Consider the following 22,199-nt stretch of genomic DNA (forward strand, 5'->3'; position numbering starts at 1 on the left):
ACAGTATCGCGCAATAATCCTTCAACAGGAAGCAGCCTTGGATGAAATAAACATTGTCACAGAGCCTTGAATGGCAAAGTTGATTCATACATATTTTGGCTAACTGTTTAAAGTTGCCGTCAATTTAATTTAAATCAGATTTGTTTTACCGGTGGATTAAGCTTTATTTATTTTTTATTTTTTTTGGCTTTTTAAGTGCAGAACCTCATTAATAAACAAATGATTTTTGTTGACAGCCAGTCATGAAAAAAGTAGCTCTGAGAAGTGAGCGAAGAACTCGTAACAAAGACTAAAATCAATAATAAACTGTGCTATTATTCAAATCGAACCAGTGTTACATCTTAATGGCTCAGTGTAATCCAAAATGTCTTTGTAAGGCACCTGGCAGCTAATGTCATCCAGTTCGCCTCGTGATATAAGCACACTGAAAGGTAGCAAGGATTTTCTTTTCATGTTTTAGTAAAATGCCTTGTGTTTTTGTGTGGCAGACACAATGTAGAAAAAAATCAAACTTGCAACGTGGAAATGAAACTAGGGGAAAACAAATCTTTTGATTGATGACGAGTAGCGGAAAAAACTGACAAGCTAGCAGCTTGTTACAAGCACTGCAACAAATAGCAGACAATGGTTTATATCAATACTATACTGAGTTAGTGTTTAAAACTATCCGGTCTTACAACTTGCTCGCCAACTGCGATCAAAAATATGTTTGTAAGACAATGTCATCGAGCTAGCCTCACTATAAGTAGTGTCTCTTTTCATTTGACAGATTTCATAAAATTACTTTTCACATTTGTGGGTCAGATACAATAGAGAAACTTCACTTTCATCGGATATATTTCCAACAAGCTAATGAAACTAGCAAAACAGGTAGCGGGCTTCATGTATCTTAGCTGCTAATGTCAGTCATCTAGGCTAGCTACAGTATGTGGGCTGACCGCTAATCAGCACAAATTGTATATTATAGCAAAATGTCTTATAAAATGTCTCTTTTCTGTAGTAGTTTCAACAAAGCAAACTTAACTTTTAATGCATACATTTACAACAAGTTAACAAAACTGGCTTATGTTACGAGTAGCAAAAAAAAAAAAATTCAGATAAGCTAGTGGCTAATATGCTATACATGTAGAATCAAATGGCACTGTTAAAATCGGAAACCTATAGTAAAATGGACACGTACGATTGGGGTGGAAGACAATCGCTAAGTGCCCACTTCACATGTAGGTGCTCTCCCTGGTCAACTTTACACCCGCCCATGGAGGTCTACTTGTCGCTCCTTCTAAACTTATTTGGCAAGCTGTTGTTGTGCGCTTCTCGCGCGACAGTTTTTAAGGGAATGAGGGGAGCCGCTTCTATTGGCAGCGAATCAAGTCAGCCCCAAGTGATTTTGTCTTTATTCAAACACTACTACCAGTGTTTGTTTTTTGGGGGAGGGGGATAAAAAAATTAAAAAAAAACACATTTGGGCTATTCACTTTTTGTTTTTGTTTTTTGAATACAGATGGTGTTTTTTTCTGTTGTAAATAGCATGTTTATAGTCCAAATTTGTTTGTTGGCTATAATTTTTTTAATTAAATGGCAGATAAATCACCCCTTAAATGCGTTTTTAGGAATGGTTCGCCATCTAAAATCAATCACATAGTAGGCTAATATGTTGTATTGTCATGCTAGCTGCTAACCTTCTGGCAGTTCCATCCTACAGTATGTACATTTTTAGTAGAGAAAAATAAATATAAAAAAATCACATTGTCATTTAGGGGTGTGTAGTATAATATATTGAGGGGAAAATTTTATTCCATTTTGTAACATAAAATGTAGGATAAAAATGAAGGGCTGTGAAAACTTTCCGGATGCACTCCACATGTGGGGTATTTTTTGGATAGAAATGTCACACTTAAAGTTTTTGCATCGAATACAAAACAGCCTTTCATGTTCTGGGTGTGTCGACACGCACCTTAAAGTCTTCGGGAAGCAGCAACTTGCTGGTCCTGAGGAAGCTGAGGATGTAGCGGAATATCTCGCCGTCGCGATCTATGAAGTAGTGCTGCTTCAAGCTGTCCAGCACGATGGGCTCTGTGCCGTTGAACAGGCGGCTAATTCTGCAAATTGACACGAAGGGCGCACACACAAAAAACACACACTTAATGAAATGAGCCTAACTCCAGTCAAATGCATGAAACAATTACCCTCCATTTATTTTTCAATTTTATTAGCTGCTAGCCCGAAATGCTTTTTTTCGCCTGGCCGTTTGAAAGAAGGAGCTGAAGGCAGCGTTCGTCCGCCGCAGACTCGTTTGAAGTGTCCCACTGTGGACAGATTGCACACTCGCCGCATGTACTTACAAAAATTAATGGCGTGAATGCAGTATTTCGTCACGTTTATTCCACCTGTTACACAGCTGCAAAAGGAAACAGAAGCGGGAAATGGACAAGAGCCGCATACTGATGTACAATGTATTCTGTATAGTACACGTCCTATTTTTTTGGGTACATTTAATACCACCTTGAAATCTATAAAACTCATCACATGCTATTCAATTCAAGACACACTGTTTTGTTGATTTTATGGTTTACAGTGGCAGCAGAGTGCCAATGGTTATCTCCAAAGATTCGGCATTTAAATCTTGCCGGGGTTTTCTCCAGCTTCCTTCCATACCCTAAAAACACGTTAGTTTCAGTGAACACTCAAAACTTATACTTGTATCACTGTTAAGAATGTCCACACAGGGGATCACTTTCCCATTGAACCTTTGTCAGTAATCACAAAAGTTAAGACTGTCTTGTTTTTACATTATACTGTTAACATTGAGTAACTGCTTTGATAATGTTTTTTTTTTGTTTATTTGATTGGGAGAGAGCGTATTAAAGCCTGCTGTAAATATACTGGCACAATTGTTATTTTTCATTCAGGAAACAAAGATGTAGCAGCAATTTACACAATATACAGTGCATCAAAAACTGTGAAATAATCGGTTGTATGATAGGAATGCCAGTGATTATGTATTTTATTTATTTACACCTTTATTAGCCATCATTAAAGTTAAGAATGCCGTATTGTTCTTTACTATTAAAAGTGGGTAACTTCTTTTTAAACTTTTATGACGGGTAACAATGTTGGCGGCCTGCGATGCGAATCACTTCCACATTATGCTTTTGTTGTTCTAAATTACAATGAAGGCAGAGCGTTTAATAGTTTTTCCATATTAAAAGCAGTTACCTTCGTTTGACACCTATTCCATTTACGATGTTGTCACTCTGTTTTTGAATTCTTTGAAGATTTAAGCATGTTTTTAGGAAGCTGTCCTGTAACAAGTTATGTTTCTTTCACATTTCAACATTTCCACTCGTTTTTTTTTTTTTGTGTGGAATCGCCGGCTTATTTATGCTTTTTTTTGGCTCAAATAAAACAATTAATGGCAATTATAATGAGCAAGCATCATTTGCGTATTTTTGCTATTCACAGCAGCAGGTCCACTGTGCGCGGGGTCCTAACCTGAAATTGTAGTCGAACACTAATCTATGCTAACAAAGTAGTTGCAGTGTATATTTGTCGGAAAAAACATGTGTAGGCCGCAATTGTAAAACAATTACACAACAAACTGTAAGTAATACGGTAACTTCCTCGTAAACTTGCAACCAGAAAAACTTTTTATGTTGGGACCGTCGAAAACCGAGGAACCCAAATAAAGGTTTTAGGGTGGTGACAGTTTCACCGTGGGAACTATTACTTCCTGTTTAGAAATTTTGCCCTAACAGATTGCACTACCGTTTGTGCAGAACGGCAAATGTGTGGTTTTTTTTTTCAGATAATTATCTCCTACATTTTTATGAATATGTTAATGTGATATTTTTGTTTTCCAATGTTGACGTAATGGCATTTTTGCGTACTAATCTCAACGGCACAATTCAGGCATACGGTATGAATGTGTACCGAGTGCCACTCCATTTCATTTTTGCGAATATTTAACATGCTCTTTCCCTCAATAATTAAAACTACTTCTCATGTTGGGCTTGGGGCTGCTGTTTTTCTTAATGCTTCATCTTGTTATTGCCACACTAAATGTGCTTTATTTTAGCACAATAAAGGGAATGGTTGTGCGCACTGGCAAGACAATTGGCAGTTTCCATCATTTGAGGTGCAAAACAACTGTTAGCGAGGCTTTGTTGTATTCATCTTTTTATTTTACACAATCAGCTCTTTCATCGCGGCTTCGCCTCCTGCGTTGGGTGACAAAAGATAATTGTGCAATAAGTTGACCCTCATGCCAGCGTGAAAACATCCAATTCTATTACACGGAGCGGGGACATCACTCGTAAACTCTTTTTGATTTAAACGACAACTTTTGAAAAAGGGTTTGTATCAAGTGTCAGCTGACCCCAACAAATCCTCTTCTCCTCTTTGACTGCGTGAGGAAGCAAGGATGACTCTTTCTCTCCCTCCTTCCTTCCTTTCTCTCTTTCTGTCTTCCGTCCTCCCGTTTCCCTCGCTTGCTTTTCTCTCTGGAAATCGATGCAAAATGCTTTATAAAAAACCAATACTCATCTCCCTGTTTGGCCCCGGGTGTTCCTTTCTCATATGGTCTTGCAATTCTTCCAGCTAGAATTTCACCATACGCCTGCGGGCTAACTCTGTTTTTCATCTCCACTTTTTTAAAAAGCAATTAAAATGCTGCCTGTTTTTCTTCTTCTTTGCCCCCCACCACCACCAACCGCCTCCTCTTCCTCCTCCACTCACTTCACTCACTCTTTCACTCTTTCACTCTCTCTCTCTCTCTCTCTGCCGGCCTTCTCATGTTTTCCCTTTTCTGTTCAATTGGAGGAGACGTTGAACAGGTAGTCTGCTGCTCGTACACTGTCTGGACAAAAATTATTGTACTCAAAGAAAATACACCGCTGGATTCCTTCCACTCTTCTGGGAGATATATTAGTCACGTTCTTTTACGGCAAAAAGCGGCTTCCCCAAACAGAATGTACTTTGTTGCTAAAGTGGAATACAAGCATACTGATAACCGGGCGGAATTTGAGCAGGCCTCCCCAACACCAAAGTCAGCAAAGACTGGATTGTTGGATTCCTACCCGATTCGAGGCCAACAATAGCAAATGTTAAGCGGGGTACACGCAAAGCATCGATCAGACCAAATTTGAGCATTTTCTCTCCCTTGCATCTAAAAGATTATCATGAAGGGTTTATTCTGTTGGTGTGTTACCAATGAGTCAATGCCGACAATCATAAAAAGTATAAACGATCACAAATCCTTCAGTGTGCGCTGAAAAGCGAGTTCCGAACCATGCGCTCGGAATGACAGCCAATCGGGAAGCCACCTGAAGCTTGAGCCGATGCCGGACACAAACGGAGGAGCAAATAAATGATTGCGTTGAGTGTTTGTATCACACGTCTGACAAGTCATTCGCAACAATAGAAATGACAAGAAGAGTTTGCCACAACAATGTGCCCTGTGACACCGTGCCGCCTCTCACGGGTCAGTCTTGGTACCATGACACATCATCATGCGTATGGTGTGCTTTGTTGCTCATCTGGAGTACAACCATGCGAAAAAAAGAGTAGCAAGAATACACATCCGGATTTTTTTTCCCCTCGTCATAAGCGGGGTTGTTTGCATTTTAAAAACCGATAAAGGTGTTTTTGGTGTATTTCTTCCTGGTTTAGGATGAAGTATTCCGAATCAGACTAAGCAATGGATAAAGAGTGTGCCAAAATGTGTTAAAATGATTGCTGAAGGCAGTCAAAGAGAATAATACACGGAATAATTGCACATTAATCAAGAGAATAGTCACTTGATCGTTGCCATCCTTTACTATAACTGTCTATACTAATACTGATGGATCAGCCCAGACACCTCGCTTGCCGAGTTAGCGCTAGCATGGAGGCTAGCCGTCAGAGCTGTGTGTGCGGTGCTTGTATTAACACTGCGAAAATGATAAGACGATGTCAACATTGAGATTTTTTGGGTTGCAACACAGGCACGTGCACGTACGTCAACCTCCGATACTGCTTTCAGCTCATCGCTGTCTATTCGTACGCATCGCAGTGGTTTGAAAGCCAAATACATCTCACCACTGGAGGGTGATCACTGGAGGGAAAAGAAGTCCAATTAGATACTTTAAGGGCAACCACTTTAATATATTCACATTGTTATTTAGATCGGATTTGGGCCAAGAGGGGCCTTTCAGCCTGGAGTCTCGCAATAATCCTGGAGCAATTTTATTTCCTTTTTTTAATGAAGAAAAACTACTAGCGGTGATGCATTACATTTTCACAATAGTGCAAAACAGAATATATATTAAAAAAAAAAGAAAGAGTGCAAATAATTATGTTACCGTTGTGTATCACGAAACACAAATTTTAGGGCCAAATACCTGAACAGCATTTGATTACTATATTAAAAGTACAGCGTGTTCTCAGTTAACGACATGTGACATTTGAATTTTTGCAGAAAGGCGCAAGCCGACTCGTTTTCGTGCCGGGGCAAGTCTAGTTGACCGTGTTTGTGAATTTGGCAGACTGCGCTACGCCTCGCTGGGTGTTCTCTATTACACACCACTGGTGCACCTGACAATTTGGTGACAGAAAGTAGAATATACTTAAGAGACCAGGTGAAAGCAGGTCTAAGTTGTGGTGCAGGTGGTGTGATGCAATTTTGGCTTATATGATCCAGGCGCAGGCGGACAGATACTGCGCTCTGCAGATATACAGTATGTGGTGGATATATTTCATTCATAAATATGACATCAGCGTGCAATGCATCGTGCGTAGGGATGTTGTCACATACAGATGCATGTTTGGGGGTGGATGGCTGTTTCAAAGTGCCCACTTTGCAGTGGCCAACTTTACATAATCTGCAAATGGAGATCTTGTTGCTGTTACTTATAAACGTACTTTGGTGCGCCAATCTCTTGCACGGACTCCGAGTTACGGAGCACCTTATTAAAATGACGGACCAACGAATGACGTTAGTGGGTTTTTCATTCGTCAGTGTAATCCTCACTAATCACGTCTGTCAGTGGTGGACGCCTGTTTTTCTGACGTTTTTTTGGGGGGACTGACGGGTACCCAGGCCGCTGATGGATAACGAATGACCGACCAGAAAAATGTACTAAAATGCCCACCTCTTTTTAATATTAATGGCTAAGAAGGGATTTTTTTTTTTGCCAATACTGTAATTATGACTTTACTACTGCTTTAGCATAAGCTAGTGATAGACAACAAGTTCGGGTTAACAACTGACCACATATCTGTGATTTGCCGCTAAAGAAAAATCACTTGTTACACTATAGCTTTATAAAAAAAAGACTACATCAACACAAGGACAATGAATAAGGCTATCAAATTTTTTTAAAAATGTGTTTTCTTGAACCTTCATGTTCAGTGGCGTGACAGAGGGCCATTTGCAAGCAAAGCAACAGAATGCATGACGCCACTTGAGATCTATGACACGTGGAGGAGAACAAAAAGGGCGTTCCTATCCATATAGCTTGTCTGTGTGGACCATTTGCCCCTAATTTCCTCAGCTTCTGTTCAAGTGAGAGCTCCGCGGAGTGCGCCATCAATGTTTCATGGCCACTGTCCCTTAATATGGCCTGGCGCTGAGGAAGACGGATAGCCGCACATTAGTTACTAGACTAACTTTCTCTTGGCACACTGCATTATTCAGCGAGCGATCTATTAAGTCACCATCAACTTGAAACTCCTTAACCATGCTCTTTTAGCTACTCGCCACTCCCCAACCGCCTCCTTTTTTCTGGACCCTGGACCACGACCGGACGTGCGTGGCGTTCTCAGGATCCCGCCACAGTGTAATTGTTTTGCTTTCTGCTGTCAGCCATTATCCTAATTCACACAAAGGGGGAGGCAAGAGCGGGGTGGAGGAGGCGGGGGGGGGGGGGGGGGGGCCCTCCTTCCACTGGCTCCGCCGGAAAGTTGGGCCCCGAGGCCAAGTGTGCTCTGAGGAGGCTGGGAAAAGCGAGAGACAACAGTGAGCGTATGTGTGTGTGCGTGATCCCGGGTGAGAAAGAAACAGAAAGAGACGGGCCGAGCGAGCAGAGGAGCGTGTGTGAAGAAAGAGAGAGAGAGCGAGTGAGCGGGGGAGAGAGAGAAAGTACTCACAGCAACACTCACGCTCGCATTTTCACCCTGGCTCGTGTAACCATCACAATGCTCTGACGTGACTCTCTATGTGTGTTTTCTGTTTGCTTGCTTGCCCGTCAAAAACGTCTTTGTAACATCACGCACTGCCGACGAAAGCAACTGTCATATTCAAACACTGTATAACGCTTAGTTTTGTTTACACAACAATGACCTAGAAAAACGAGGAAAAGTTTCATGCACAAACGGCAAAAGTTGTTGAAATGACCTGCAAAAAAATAAATAAATAAATTAAATAAAACAAAAAACAGTGTAGTGTGCATGCCAAGCCAGTGGTTGGCAGTATCAGATAGAAACACTGTGCACAAAAGCCATCTTTTGGATATCTGTCGGCGGCATACACGCGGTAAAAGCACTCTCAAAGCTACTACCCTATATTTGGTATCGTGGAGCTTATATTTGGTTCCATAGAGTGATCGGTTGATTGCAATAGCAGTGTCGTAAATGTACACTTTGCTGGAAAAGCCTCCTTATCGTAACTCGTAACAATCGGATAATTTGTGATGTCCACAAAACACACATTTATATTCAGCTGTTTTAGCGTTTAGAATGAAACTACCATATTTTCCGGACTATAAGCCGCTACATTTTTCCTAGGTTTTGAACCATGCGGCTTATATAAAGGTGCGGCTATGCTGTGGATTTTTCGATTTTTCTTCGAGCGCTAGGGGCGGTCTAACCGGAATTACAATACAATACAACGCAATTGTCATTAACAGGATGTGACTGCAGGTGGAGGAGTTCAACAGGCGAGGGCGCTATGCACTATGTTATGAATTAAGTGGTATGTGGAAGTTAACTGACAAACTGGAGTGACAGCATGCTGTGAAATGAAGCTAAGTACCGGTACTGGTTATTTTCTCTTGGTTGTGTTCTGTCTTAATCATCAAAGTTACTGCCGTTTTCAAAGGCACTGTTAGGAAAGAATCTGTTCAGGTATGTACATTTACAGTTCAAAATCGTTCTGTAAATATCAAATTGTTCAACACACATAGGTGTGTCTTATATATGGCTTTTTCTTTTTTTTTCTTTTTTTTTTTAATAGAGTGGGTGTGGCTTACATGAAGGTGCGGCTTATAGTCCGGAAAATACGGTATAATGGTGCCGTCATCTTCAACAACTTTGAGACTTAGCCTATATTCACACTGTGGCTTAATTACGTTTTTTTCCCCCCATATGCGACACGTATCAAATTTTTTCAAGAAGCGTGAACAGTACAATTCCACTTTTTCAAATCCGATCTGAGCCTCTTTCGTATGTTGATATAAATGGGATATCTTTATAACTATGTCCTAGAAATTCTTATCATAGAAACATTAACTGTAATTTTGACTTAACTATTGTGTTAGTCGCTGCGCTTTTTCTGTCTTTATTTCACTATTAAAATATATATATATACACACATTCCCCGCAACCCGCCCCCCCGTTTTTCGTGGTATTTTTTTATATAGTAAAAAAAAAAAAAAAAAATTCTGCTATATACTTTTCAGTGGGCGTCAATTATACGTGAATTTTCGCTTTTAGCAGGGATCAACTATACAACAAAATGAATGGAGTGCAGTTCATGAGGGTGGCAAAAAGTATGTCTATATGCCCCAAAAAGCCTTGGGCCAAGCTAGACAATTTACTATTTGTATTTATTAACAAAAATTATTAGGCCTTTGACTGTGCACTTGAATTTGAGGGACTTTAGCTTGCAACCTTTCTTTTCCATATGCCATATCATTTAGCCACATAGAGAAACATGCTTTCACCAACCTGTTTTGCCATCCAAAATAAATGTATAAAATATCCTACAGATCCTAAAACCTACTATGTTAACCTCGGTACAAGATATCATCATCAGGGAAGAACGTAACAGCTTCAATGGCAACAACAATCGTCAATCCGCGTCTGAGATGAGCTTTTATTTTGCGCCTTTAACATAAAAATGAGGAGCTGTCTGGGGATTTCCTGTCAGCTGACTGTACTCATATCAAGCCTTTTATTATCAGGGGATTAGGAGGATTGTTTCCTGTAGCCAATTTGGCAGATTTTCTAACAACCCGCCTGGTGTGTGTTTACCTTGGCCCGCATGGGACTTTGACGGCTGACATTGAAGACTGTATGAAGAAAAGCCACGTGAGGGCTGACTTTTTAAAGTCCCATTTTCTATTTTAGCATCACGTCTACCTGATTGTGTACGTTTAGAGACTCGTGTGCAAAATCTGAGTCATGATTTCTCAATGCTTTACCTTTTTAAAAAAAAAAAAAAAAAAGCATGCAAACACATTCCCGGGTCACTTTTGTTGGCCTACGCACACTTGGGGTAGATTCATTGGACACATGATTAGGTACAGCTAATACATTCCAAAACCCTGCCTTAGGAATATAATACTGAACTGAGCGACAACATACTGAAATGTTTTCACTTTTCAGAATATTGTGGTGATTTTATTTAGTAATTGGACAGGCTTAAAACCTGACAAGTAGTTCACTGTGTGACGCAGTGCAGTTTTAGTCCACTACAAACTATAGCTCCACTCCACCCAATACTTTACACCCCATCCGTCCATTCACTCTTTTTCAAGGTGCTGACAACAGTACTTGTACTGTGACACCGCAGTAGTTACAAAACTATGTTTCCATTTAGGGAAGTGTGACACATTGCGATCCAAACATTGCAGTTCACTTAATACCTCTCTAAATGAATCGTTGTTAATAAAAGCAGAATCGACTACGTACAATACTGGTTCTTTTACAAACTGTGAAGGTCATATCATTTTTTCCACCACTCAATACTCACAAGAACATCATTTTACAGATAAGGCGCTGAATTAGACGCTTCAAAACAGTGTCGTAACCACTACGCTAGAGGCAGCAGGAGCTTAAGAATGAACGTTCTCACTGTTTTCCCTTTTAAAAGGATGCCTTAGATCACGCTCACATAACATGAAGATGTGATACAATTGCCAATGCTGGCCATTCAACATCAATGTACAATATGTAAGATGCAGTAAAATAACAAATGATTTTCCAACAAGGACTTTGCGCCACTCTCAAAAGTTGACGGGGTTAGGGCATGGAGGCATTTGGAGAATGACGGAGTTGCTACGATTTAATTTGCCTTTGTACACCAACCACAGTGGATTTCAAATTAAAAAAAAAAAAAAAAAAAAAAAAACACATCAAGGTGTAGCCTTTCAGCGTTAAATAACGAGGTTTCACAAGAAATGCTGTTGACAGTTTCACATCAGGTTCATTTGGCGGACAGCTGTAGACAGACACAAAAAGACGTCCTTTACCTTGAGTCCGGGTACTTGGTGAGCGTTGCCAGGCTGCTGGTGTACATGTGCCCGCCCACGTCGATGTGCACCGGCGCGTTGGCTTTGGTGAGCTGCGCCGGCAGAGGGATGCCCTGGGCAGCCAGCGGAGAGACCGGGGACCGGGTCAGAGAGAGCCGCGACATGCTTCGCCCCTCCTGGAAGCAAGTGTACAAAAAAGCCATTGGAGGAGGAGGAAGGGGAAGAGGAGGAAGATTGAGGAAAGGTGGAGAGTGATCCTACAGTGGCAAAAAAAAAAACAAAAAAAAAAACAACCAAGGCGATACCCTTCTTGATCAGATCACTTCCATGACTGCCTGGTCGCGTCGCCCTCGCCTGCGTATTACTACACCGCGGCGCCTCTAATTAAGTATGTTTGCATCTTTCGGCTCAGCACCGCGGGCGGGGATAGGAGGAGGATGCTTATTAGAGAGACAGACAGACAGATAGACAAGAGTGAGAGAGAGAGAGCGAGAGAGGGGGGGGGGGATGCTAGGTGTCAGCCTCTAGGGGAATAAAACAAACTGCTGCTGCAATATTCTAATTAAAGGTCGCATTATGGGAGAGATGTGATGCACCCAGACACACCAGTGTGGGAGGGGGAAGGCAGGGGGGGGGGGGATCCATTTGCACACGTAGACCAAAAAAATAGAGTGATCACATCCCTGTTGAAGAGCAATATCAGAAGGTGGAAGAAATGAACTGCTGCGTTAGGTGCAGCAAGTTGGTGCTTGCTTCAAAAGGAGGTGTCCAAGTAGCAAGTTGATGCCACCAGCAAGCCACCAACACTCCATATAAACAACAACGGAGCATGCCTGCTTTCGGCAAATTAACACAAATCCCTTTCACAAATGTAATTATGTTCTGTCGTCATCATACAGAAGCAGCTTGTTTGGTAAAATATTGGTGCTGTTTTACATTTAGGGTACACATATTAACATGGCACCAGCCGAAATCCGTGGAAATTTGATTTATTATTGCAGTAGGTTACCTTTTTTTTGGTTGTATTAAAAAACAACATGGGCAACTTCCCTCCGCCATATTTCAAAAATTATTGAAAAGATGATGATTGGTTGCGACACATGATTCAAATGAGGCGTGTGGCGTCCAGATTACCTTCCTTCTTTATGGGTTCATAAATTGTTTGTTAAAACCGATACTGCTTGCCAAATAGTGATCCGTTCACGTCTACTATGGTTTCTGTTATTTTTGTGATCTTAAAAAAAAAGAAAGAAAAAGGTTAAGGAGTCATTATTGAAACATCGTGGGTTTCTTTGCTTGATTTGACAACATAATCTTAATGGAAGAGTCGATCAAGTGTGTCGAGAGTTTGAGTTTACCAAACGCTTGAAAACGGTCATTCATCGCTATTCACCAGTACAGGGATAGCAATATATTTACAAACAATTACAAACATATAAGCGATGCATTGTAGCTCATTTCATTTATGTCTCGTCAACTCAGCTTCAAAGTGGGCCATGACCTCAGGTTCGGCGTCAAAACTTCAATTAGAAGTTTGTTCTGCCAAAGTGAACTCTTAACGCGAGGGATCACGTGCGTAAAAAGGTCACATGGTTTGTGGTCACTTTATAATGGCTTGTTTCTTCCCTGCAGGCTTAAAGCCACATTTGAAACACACAATGAAAGTAAAAAAGCACACTGAAATGATTGAATTTCACCCATTACTAAATCAACACAATTGATCAGCTTGTTGTTGCACAATATGGGGATTTTATGATCTCAAAAGTCTTTAGCCTTTGGTGATTTTTTTTATTTTATTTTTTTGCCAGGGTGGTGCCCGCCTCACTTGGAGTATCATGTTGCTCTAATACGATTACATGAGGATGGGATTACGTTCCAAATCCCGGGAAAAGGAGACTTGAGAGGTTGGGGGTAGTGGAGGGGGGGGACGCAATACTCAACTCTCTCTCTCTCTAAAGTACAACAAACTACTGTGGCAACCTTTGCGTCAAAATACAACTGAATTCTAACCTAAATCAGTTTCTCTGCTCCGTTCCCTTCAAGCAAAAGTAAGGTTCGCGGCATAAAATGTGCCAATTTTGAGAGGTGACATGGTCAAATGCGGTTAATGATAATAATCAACAGGAACATAATTTATGGGCAAAGGGCAACGTTAGGGTAAAACATGACGTAGTGAGTTGGAGTCCCCAAGTTTGGGGGAACCCTAGCCTTAAAAGAGCTACAATTAAAGCACATATTTCACCCCACTCTCTCGGTGCAGCATGCACACATGCAGAAAAAAAGAGAAATGTTCAACATGGCGTCTTATTAATATTACTACTATTACTAATATTCCCCGTGTGACGTTCGCACGCCGGTTTGAAAAACGATCCGAATGTTGCACAAAACAAACCGTCGTTTGCGTCGCATTTACCGTTTCGAACATGGTCGACAGCGAATCCAGATGAGAGTCCGGTGGGTGAAAAGACACCAAAAAAAAAAAAAAAAAAAAAGGCTCAGATATTTGCTTGTCGGTCCAGTTGGGAGAGAAGGCAAGCAAAACGCACAAATGTTGCGGGCAAACCGCGCACGTAAGAATGCAAAAGTGTGATGCGTTCACGGCTGCCTCGACCCTGGCTTGTCAAGCATGCGTCCGAAGCCAGCCAGAAAGAAAGAAGCGCACACAGGAGGCGTCCTTGCTTACCTTGAACATCGATGAGATGAGCTTGCTTCCTTCCGTCCTTCCTTCCTTCCTTCCCCCCTCGTTTTAGTCCTCCTCCTCCTCCTTCTTGAAATTAAAGTCTTCCTGTCGTTTCTTGGGAGTAGAAGAAGAAGAATCCCGAAGAAGGGGAAAGGGATGATGATGATGACGAAGAAGAAGCAGAAGAAGAATGTGGCTCCGGGCTGCCCGAGCGCCTCTGGGCCAGGGATTAGGCGACAATTAGCTCAACTCCTCTCTCTCGCCAAGGCAATTTTCTCAGGGAAAGAAAAGCGTGATATAACCCCCCCCCCTCCTCTCCCCACTCTTTCTCTTCACCTCCTCCCCTCTTGGACTCGGAAAATTACGCCCGCACAGATAGGAACTTATATGTTTGCGTGCGCGTGCACGTGTCGGTGTTTTCCCGGGCTATTGGGGTGTGTGTGTGTGGGGGGGGGGGGATAAGAACAACAACAACAACAATGAGGGAGCATACGTTCCCCTGTGCTCAAAGTTTAAACAACGAAAAGATGGAAAACAGATTTTTAGATATGTAGGCTACTAATCGTCCCAGAGGCGACTTTGGGCTAAAGGCGTTCAGCTCCATCTCCAAAGTTCAAAGTCAGCCATTTCTCATGCGCTCTAATAAAAAACCCGACAAGAACTTGTTGATAAAGTCAACAAACAGCATCCGAGTACACCTCTTCTTCCTATCCAGCTCTACGCCTCAATGTCTGGAGTGGATGATGGTGATGATGATGTGGATGTGGTTGTTGTTGTAAAGAGGCACGCACACACGCGCGCGCGCGCACACACACACACACCCACACACACACACACACACACACTCACTCACTCACTCACTCCCCCTTGGGCCATTCAAATCAAATGACGTCCACGGACGTGCATGCACGCCGCAGCAGAAAGCAGCCCTCACAGGCCGCCCGCAGCCAAATGCGCCATTTCAATTATAGCGGAGGGGCTTAGATGGAGATATCTGGCCACAACACACACACATACACATGCATACACTTGCGCACGCACACTCCTCACTCATGCTCAAAATGAAAGCAGACAGCCTCCAGACTTTTGCAAAATGGGATTCACAAGCTGATTATTGTTATTTTTGCATATGTGTGTGACACAATGGAAGTGAATCATGCGTGAAGCGTTTGGTTTTCCTTTAAAAAAAAAAAAAAAGTTTGGAGTCAGTCAAGGTGCTCCATTATTTATTTATTCGTGTGTTTGTTTATTTGCGGGTAAATAAGTGTGAATAATTGATGCAGCATTGAGCCCAGTAATTACTCGCTAGTACCAGCATCCAAAGGGAGAGGAAAGAGGGGACGTTTCTTGATATTTGGCTCCAACCAGTGTATAAAATGGGTACTACATCACATTACTAACTATTGATCATAACGATCAACACGTTTAATTGAGGGAGAGTTATAAAACAATGTGGTTTTTTTTTCTAATTCACTGTCTAATAAATAACATCACTACTATAGCGGAGTGAATAATTATTTGATCACTTACTGAATTTGTAAGTTTTCTCACTTTGTATCAGTATACAGTTTTTATTGATTACTATAATGGAGAGAATATCCCGCCCCAAATGCATTAAAACACAATTTCGTAGTGACCTTTTGTGATTTCGGCTAATAGCCAAAACAAAAGGCCTGAGCATCACTGTTCTAATACTTTTGGAGGGGACCGTACGGGGAGGCAGGTAACATACCGAGTGTGCAATTTCCATCCATCTTAATGGACTGACACTTTCGGGCACAAGTTTTCCAAGAGGTAATAGAGTGATAACACTGGCAATATTTGACAGCAGGACTGGTGGCATTGTGGAAATGCATCTCTCCTTGAAGCGGGCCAAGTCGTTGTAATTAGACCCCAATGCGCCCCAGAAAGCCCCTTCATCCAAACCCCCCTGGCACAGATTTGTTGTTTCCAGAGGTACAAACTGGAGGGATGTGAAAGAAGGAGGGGGGAGCTGGATTTTTTTTTTTTTTCTCATTAAAAGGAAACAAGCCTGGAGTTAGTTCAATTACATGAGGCGCGGGCCTATGCAGGGATGTTGTAAATTTAAAGATTTAAATAGCTTACAAAGTAGCTCGGGGGCCCCATCAGTTAATTTCCTTAATTTATGGATTTTAGCTGCGCCGTGTCAATGTGAAGTAGGTCACGCGGAGGACTTGTGTGGCGCCTCACAACAGCAGGTGCGTAGGTGACACACAGGTTTAAAAAAAAAATTGCCCAATCAGATAATTGATCACGAACAAGCTTTTAGGCCAACATTCCGCATCATTTCAAATGTGCATGAATCACGAGTTTTGCGATGCACCGCCTTCCATTTGCATGAAGTCAAGGAATGAATGCACGGCCCTGTATAAAAAAAAATAACACCTTTGCCTCCAGGCCAGATAAGCAGGTGCTGTTTATGTGCCCCCCAGTCCCGCTAAGAAGGACATTTGTGTGTCTGCCTTCCTCCCGAGGCCCCCACCCTCCTCCCTGTCCCACATGCACTTTTTTAACGACATGATGATGTCATAGGTCATCATAAAGATTTCCAAATTATTTCACATTTACTAGAAATGGCATGGAAAGCAGTGTGCAAAAAGGCTTTCAGGTAAACAGACTGCTCAGGTAGCGACCAATCACGGCTCAGCTTCAGAAAACAGGTCAGCCGTGATTGGTCGTTACCTGAGCAGTTGTGATGTCATATTCAGTCGACAGCAGTGACAAAAATGGCCGACCCCAGAGACGGACAAAGACGGGTGGATTGACTCTTATTCCGCAAATGCGATATTTACCAGAATGCCTTGATTTTGAGTTTGAGCGTTTATTGATTGATTTGGATGCTGATGACTAACATTAGCATGGCATGGAAACAAAACAATTCCTTTGCATCCAGCCTTCAGTAACAGCGGCATCATCCGGAATGTCTTTCAAGCATTTGCCATCCGACGAGCAGTCCCCCCTGGCCATGTGGAGAAAGTTGAAGAACATTGAGAACTTGCATTTATTATTATTTTCTTTGTGGAGTTTAAAGTGAACGTGTGCGATTGGTGCCTCTGCTTCTGCTCTTGCCGCCGTTTGACATTATTCTGCTTGATGTCGGGATGTGCGTGCAGCGAAACGTATTGTTCGTCACCTCCGAGAAGTAGCGGGGGTAAAAAGGTGTCACTTTATTAATAGGCCACGTGTGGCACGTGTGTGTGTGTGCGTGTTTGGGGGCGTTCGCTTACATTACATAAAGAGCCAGGAAGCATTAAAAAAAAAAAAAAAAAAGACGCAGCATTGCCTGAAGTTGCTCCAAGTTGGCAATTATGGTTCCAAAAAAGCACAAAGAAACTATTTTGCCTCGGAGATGCCGTTTTGAGGCAGGTAAAAGTGCAATGACCCTGGTGCTGGCAACTTTATGTGCTTCAGGTCTACTCTGAATATGATGGGTTTGACTGAGATGCTTATTGAAAGTGGGCGGGGGATGCTGAGTAGGTGCAAACTGCAACATGTCTTTGTTTACGCGTTAAGATTGTCAGTGATGCTCCTCTGTTGGAAGGGTGTTAATCGAGTTTAGTGAATTTCACAAAAATACGTTGTTTAATAGATTGAATGCATCCCATTTTCGGTGTAATATATCTGTATGTGTATATTGACATATTCTTAAAAACTTTTTTTTTTAATATCGTGAAACTGTGTCTGCCAGCTGTGTCATCCTGATTACCTTTGACAAGGTCGGTCGCCTTACATTGAATATCATTCACAATAAATAAAGTTCCCCTCTTGACGGACCTCAATAATCGATTAAAGTTTAAATAAATCCACTTCACAAATAAAGCCATCATAGAGGCAAGATTCACTTACCCGCCTTTTGGCTGTAACGGCCATCGTAGTGGTGCTGCTTCCACGTAGAACAGCAGCTCCTGTTAAAATGAAGATTGTGTGTCAGATAATACAAAAGTTATAAAAAAAATTACGATGGCAAGCTGGGATGAACGGGCTCTCGTACCCATATGATGAATCCTTGAAATCATCGCCAAACTTTGACGCCACAGTAGATTGTGAAGACAAACGATTTCTGCCAAGGACATCTGTTTCCGATTGCGGCTCATTCAGAATTTTTCCATAATGGCGGCTTCAGACCAAAACTCATTTTTTGTTCAATTTCTGGTAGAGGTAATTGAAATGTATTTGTTCTACTTAGCGAGTGATTATTTATTTATTTAGGCGGTAGGTTATAATACATTTCCCCCTCTATACAGGCATTTGCCAAAACGGGCGAGTTTTTCCAGCATCATGAAAGCGAAAAATGGCCATTCATTTGTTGGAATAATAATAATAATAAATGAGTATTATTATTATCCCCTTTTGACAGCTAAATTGGTTCTTGTGGTCTGACCCCCGTAGCCTACTTGACAAAATAGCTGCACCTTCGTACATGTAAAGACAAATGATCAATATGTTCATCCATCAATTTCTATAATGCTTATCCTCATTTAGGTTTGCAGCTGAGCTGGGATGCGAGAGGAAGTCGAGTCAGGGCGCAAGGATGTTTGTCTCTCCTGGAGCTTAAGGGAGGCTTGACCATAAGTGACCTCGGGGCAACGGCCAATCTTGAACACGTAATAAACTACAAGGAAAGACCCTCCCGGACTTGTGAACCATTTACTCTTTTTAAAATACATTTAAAAAAATATTTGCAAATGTAAAAAATACAATTTTGGAGGGGTTTAACCGGCGGGGCTGCAAATACTGTATTTCTGACGTCACGTTGCTAAGAAGCAAACCCACTCATCTAGGACAATGAGCCAAGATCCCAACCCAAATGTCCTCTCTTCCAACACGTACCTCAGAACTGCGAGGCAGTCGCGCTAACCACCGACATACCAGGACGTTGGGTTTCCCCTCAGAAAAGTAGCCATTTTGTCCGCACACAACAGCATCAATCCAGAAAAAAAAAAAAAAAGAAACCTCTGCTCGTTGCTAATATTTGGATTGCAGTCACCACGTGAGCGGCGCCATGTCGCCAATCACATCTGCTCTGCATCACATAGCATCCTCTCGTGCACCCCGCCCCCTCCCTCCGCTCTGCATGCCTGCAGGGCAGCACCCACAGTCCTCATTAGAGCGCATGTGTCATGATGACATCAAGTGGCAACCTTGACTTATGCTTTATATTTGCACTTATCCATCACTGCGCTGTCATGGCGACGCTGGCAAAAAACACACATACAACGCGCTTTGTCTGCAAAGGTTTGAGGGGGACCGGCCTGGAAGGGGGGGGGGGGGGGCCACCCTCAAGGGCCCTTCTCAAGAGAGCCCGCCATGCTTTTGTTGTGCACCGACAGAGCTCTGATGTGTCTTCAGCTTTGTCAACACCGAGGCCGCATCACTGACACCAAGGAAGCCCACGCAGCGCCTTGGGGGCCCAGGGAGGAGAGTGAAATGCAGGGATGGTTTGGGTGGGTCACTGTGTAAAAAAAAAAAAAAAAAAAAAAAAAGAATAAATAAAAAGGGTGGCAGGCGGGGGTGGAGGAAGAGGAGGGGCTGGCGGAGGGTGCCAGCTTATAGTGTGGCCAGGGCCTCGGGCTGAATGGAGAGTGCTCTGTGCAGCACATAGCGACCCGGGCTGCCGGCTGATGACATTTTATGGTCATAATATGAAATCCCAGCAAGTTCTTCTCTGGGAAATACAGTTTTTCCACTGTAGTGGGACTTTTGCATGTCGTAATGGGTTTTTGGGGGGGGGGATTAAGAGGAGTGGCGTTTTGATGTTAACAAAATTGTAATCAGGAAAACTGCAGTACCGCATTTCGCAAACTCACCTCTTTGCTAATATTTATGTTGAACATAACTAAAACCTGTCTCGGAAAAACACACCTATCAGCATATCGCTGGCATCCGGCCCAAACCTTGTACCTCCAAAATAGTCACTTTTCAGGAGACCCCAAAAATGGTAAGTTTTTTCCACCATTAGCATTGCATTGTGAAAGAGAGCAAGTCATTTTAAACACTTTAGATTGGTCGATAATGTGGAAAAGTAACACCCACGTGTGTGAACTGACCAGTAGTATAGATTTTTTTTTTTTTAAATATGAAATTCACCAATCATGGCTCAAAAACAGGTGAGCTGTGATTGGTCGTTACCTGAGCTCTGAGCAACTGTGATGTCATAGTCGCAGAAGTGACAAAATGACTAAAAATGGGTGGATTTTACTGCTTAACTCATATTCCACAAACGCAATATTAATCAGAATGCCTTCTTTCAACTAGTGGGCCTGCCATGCAACATATTCTTGAAAAAAAAAACTTTGTTAGGTTTTTGTGTCCACCTGTGTTCATCAACCTGGTCCCTTGTGTTTTACCAAGCAGCCGCCTCAGCCACTCGTCCAGGTATTTCGCATTGTCTTGTCAGTTGATTGACTTGGGCACCCTTTGATCTCGCGCATGAGTGACCTTTTTTGAGGACAAGCGCTGGAGAAAATAGATGGAAAGAAAAACAGCATCATCTGCTGGTGGCGTAGGGGAGTGTTCATTTCCCTGTGTGCATTGTCGCCATAACGCTACAATAAACTAAAGTGTTGCAGCAATTTTGTGACCATTTCAGCATGTTGATTCATTTACAGTGCGTACCTAAAAATACACATCATGAACTTAATTCTGAATACGCCGAGTCAAATCAAACGTTGACCTTGCTGGTTTGACATAATTGTTTTTGTTAGTTTAGTGAGCCGTCATGACAACCACACAGATTGTAATTTTTGTAATTGCAATCCAGTGTGATGTAACTTAATTCTGAAACAAGATATGATTTTTAACATAGTTTTACTTGTTTGTCACATCTTTTTGTTGTTGTTGTTGTTGTTTTTAACTTTAACGTGGCGGCACCATGTTTACGTTCTGTTTCCCATGGCTAGCTTGGCCCAACTGGTGTTCAGAACAGTTTAAGCAATTACGATTGTCCAGGATCATCTTTTAGCGACGTTCAACAATTGGATTTATGTCAACTTTCATCGAAAGATAGGAAAAATGCTACAATACCTCTCGATTCTTTTTGCCGCTAATTGCTCTCCAAAAACAGTTTCTTCATCAAAATCTACAGAGGGATTCCTCAAGGGTCAGCAATGAAGTGCTGCAAGTTGCCAAGGAGCACCTGCCGTCTGCTCGGAAGCCTTCGGGCCCCCCTGATAACTCCTGCCTGATTATCACCTCGGGAGCTCCCAAAGCATTCCCAGTATTAATTTAGTCTACAGAAGGAAGCCCATCCGTCCTGGCTCGGATGGAGGCACTGCTCCCGGCCCACCCCGCAGCCCGCGAACGCCGCGGTAACACCTCTCTGCTGTCACTTTCCAAGCGATGGTCTATGGCAGTTCGGACCCTTGCCTCCCTCGACGACCTTGTCATTTCCTAATATTATGATGGACTGAAAGAACAACAAGATTGCGTGAGATTGATTGTTGATTAATAATTGCGTGTTGAAGAACACAAAATTGAGTGTAGTACTGGCTAAAAAACAGTAGGGGCACTGTTGAGTTACTCTCCTTGTTTTTGTCTAAAGAAGAAAAATCGGACATAAGCTGGGCCTCCAAAGGCCGCATTCTCGGCCGCATGACGTCACGTCCGGCGCGACTTGACTGCACGTGGTGTCCAAATTCACATGAAGGCTGTCCAAATTCACATGAAGGCTGTCCAAATTCACCACAGTTTATAGAGGATACACGAGGAGGAGCAAATTGTCTTTCTAGAATTTGGAAACCACATGCGGTCAAATCGTGCCGGAAGTGACGCCATGTGGCCAAAAATGCAACCTTCGAAGGTTTAAAATGCACATTTTTCACAAGGTACTTGTAGTTGAAGTTCGATCTACTGTTGATTAGTACTTTCTGTGTCTGTATGTTATGTACATTATGAATATTATGTATTTTTATAATGTACAATAAAAAAATAAAATAAAATAAAAAAAGAAGGGACCCAGCCTGTGAATTTGGACACAGCCTCTGTCATCTTCATTGCTGCTGAGGAGGAGGTGCCAATTGTGATCGACTTTCTGTCTCTTAAGAAGCAATTAG

The 22,199-nt window shown here is 42.2% G+C and overlaps 1 protein-coding gene across 5 annotated transcripts in view; it reads right to left on the bottom strand.

Moving 5' to 3' along the window:
- The window catches only part of kctd15b (potassium channel tetramerization domain containing 15b), a 40,741-nt gene extending 19,288 nt beyond the window's left edge, over positions 1-21,453 (bottom strand). Inside the window, exons 1-5 of one of the 5 annotated variants that reach the window (XM_086026852.1) lie at positions 21,172-21,453; positions 17,995-18,053; positions 14,131-14,241; positions 11,448-11,623; positions 1,955-2,099 (exon numbers count right to left, since the gene is read on the bottom strand). In XM_086026852.1, the coding sequence (XP_085882978.1) occupies positions 1,955-2,099; positions 11,448-11,623; positions 14,131-14,139 (330 nt within the window). In that variant the 5' untranslated portion in view covers positions 14,140-14,241; positions 17,995-18,053; positions 21,172-21,453. Of the gene's footprint in view, positions 1-1,954; positions 2,100-11,447; positions 11,651-13,860; positions 14,083-14,130; positions 14,415-17,994; positions 18,054-21,171 lie in introns of those variants that run through there. The other 4 variants (XM_086026849.1, XM_086026850.1, XM_086026848.1 and 1 more) reach the window with 4 other exon arrangements.
- Between the last annotated feature and the right edge of the window lie 746 nt (positions 21,454-22,199).

The sequence above is a fragment of the Filicampus tigris genome, chromosome 3 (assembly GCF_054856515.1).
Source record: "Filicampus tigris isolate MCC_2025a chromosome 3, RoL_Ftig_1.0, whole genome shotgun sequence".
Taxonomy (NCBI): Eukaryota; Metazoa; Chordata; class Actinopteri; order Syngnathiformes; family Syngnathidae; genus Filicampus; species Filicampus tigris.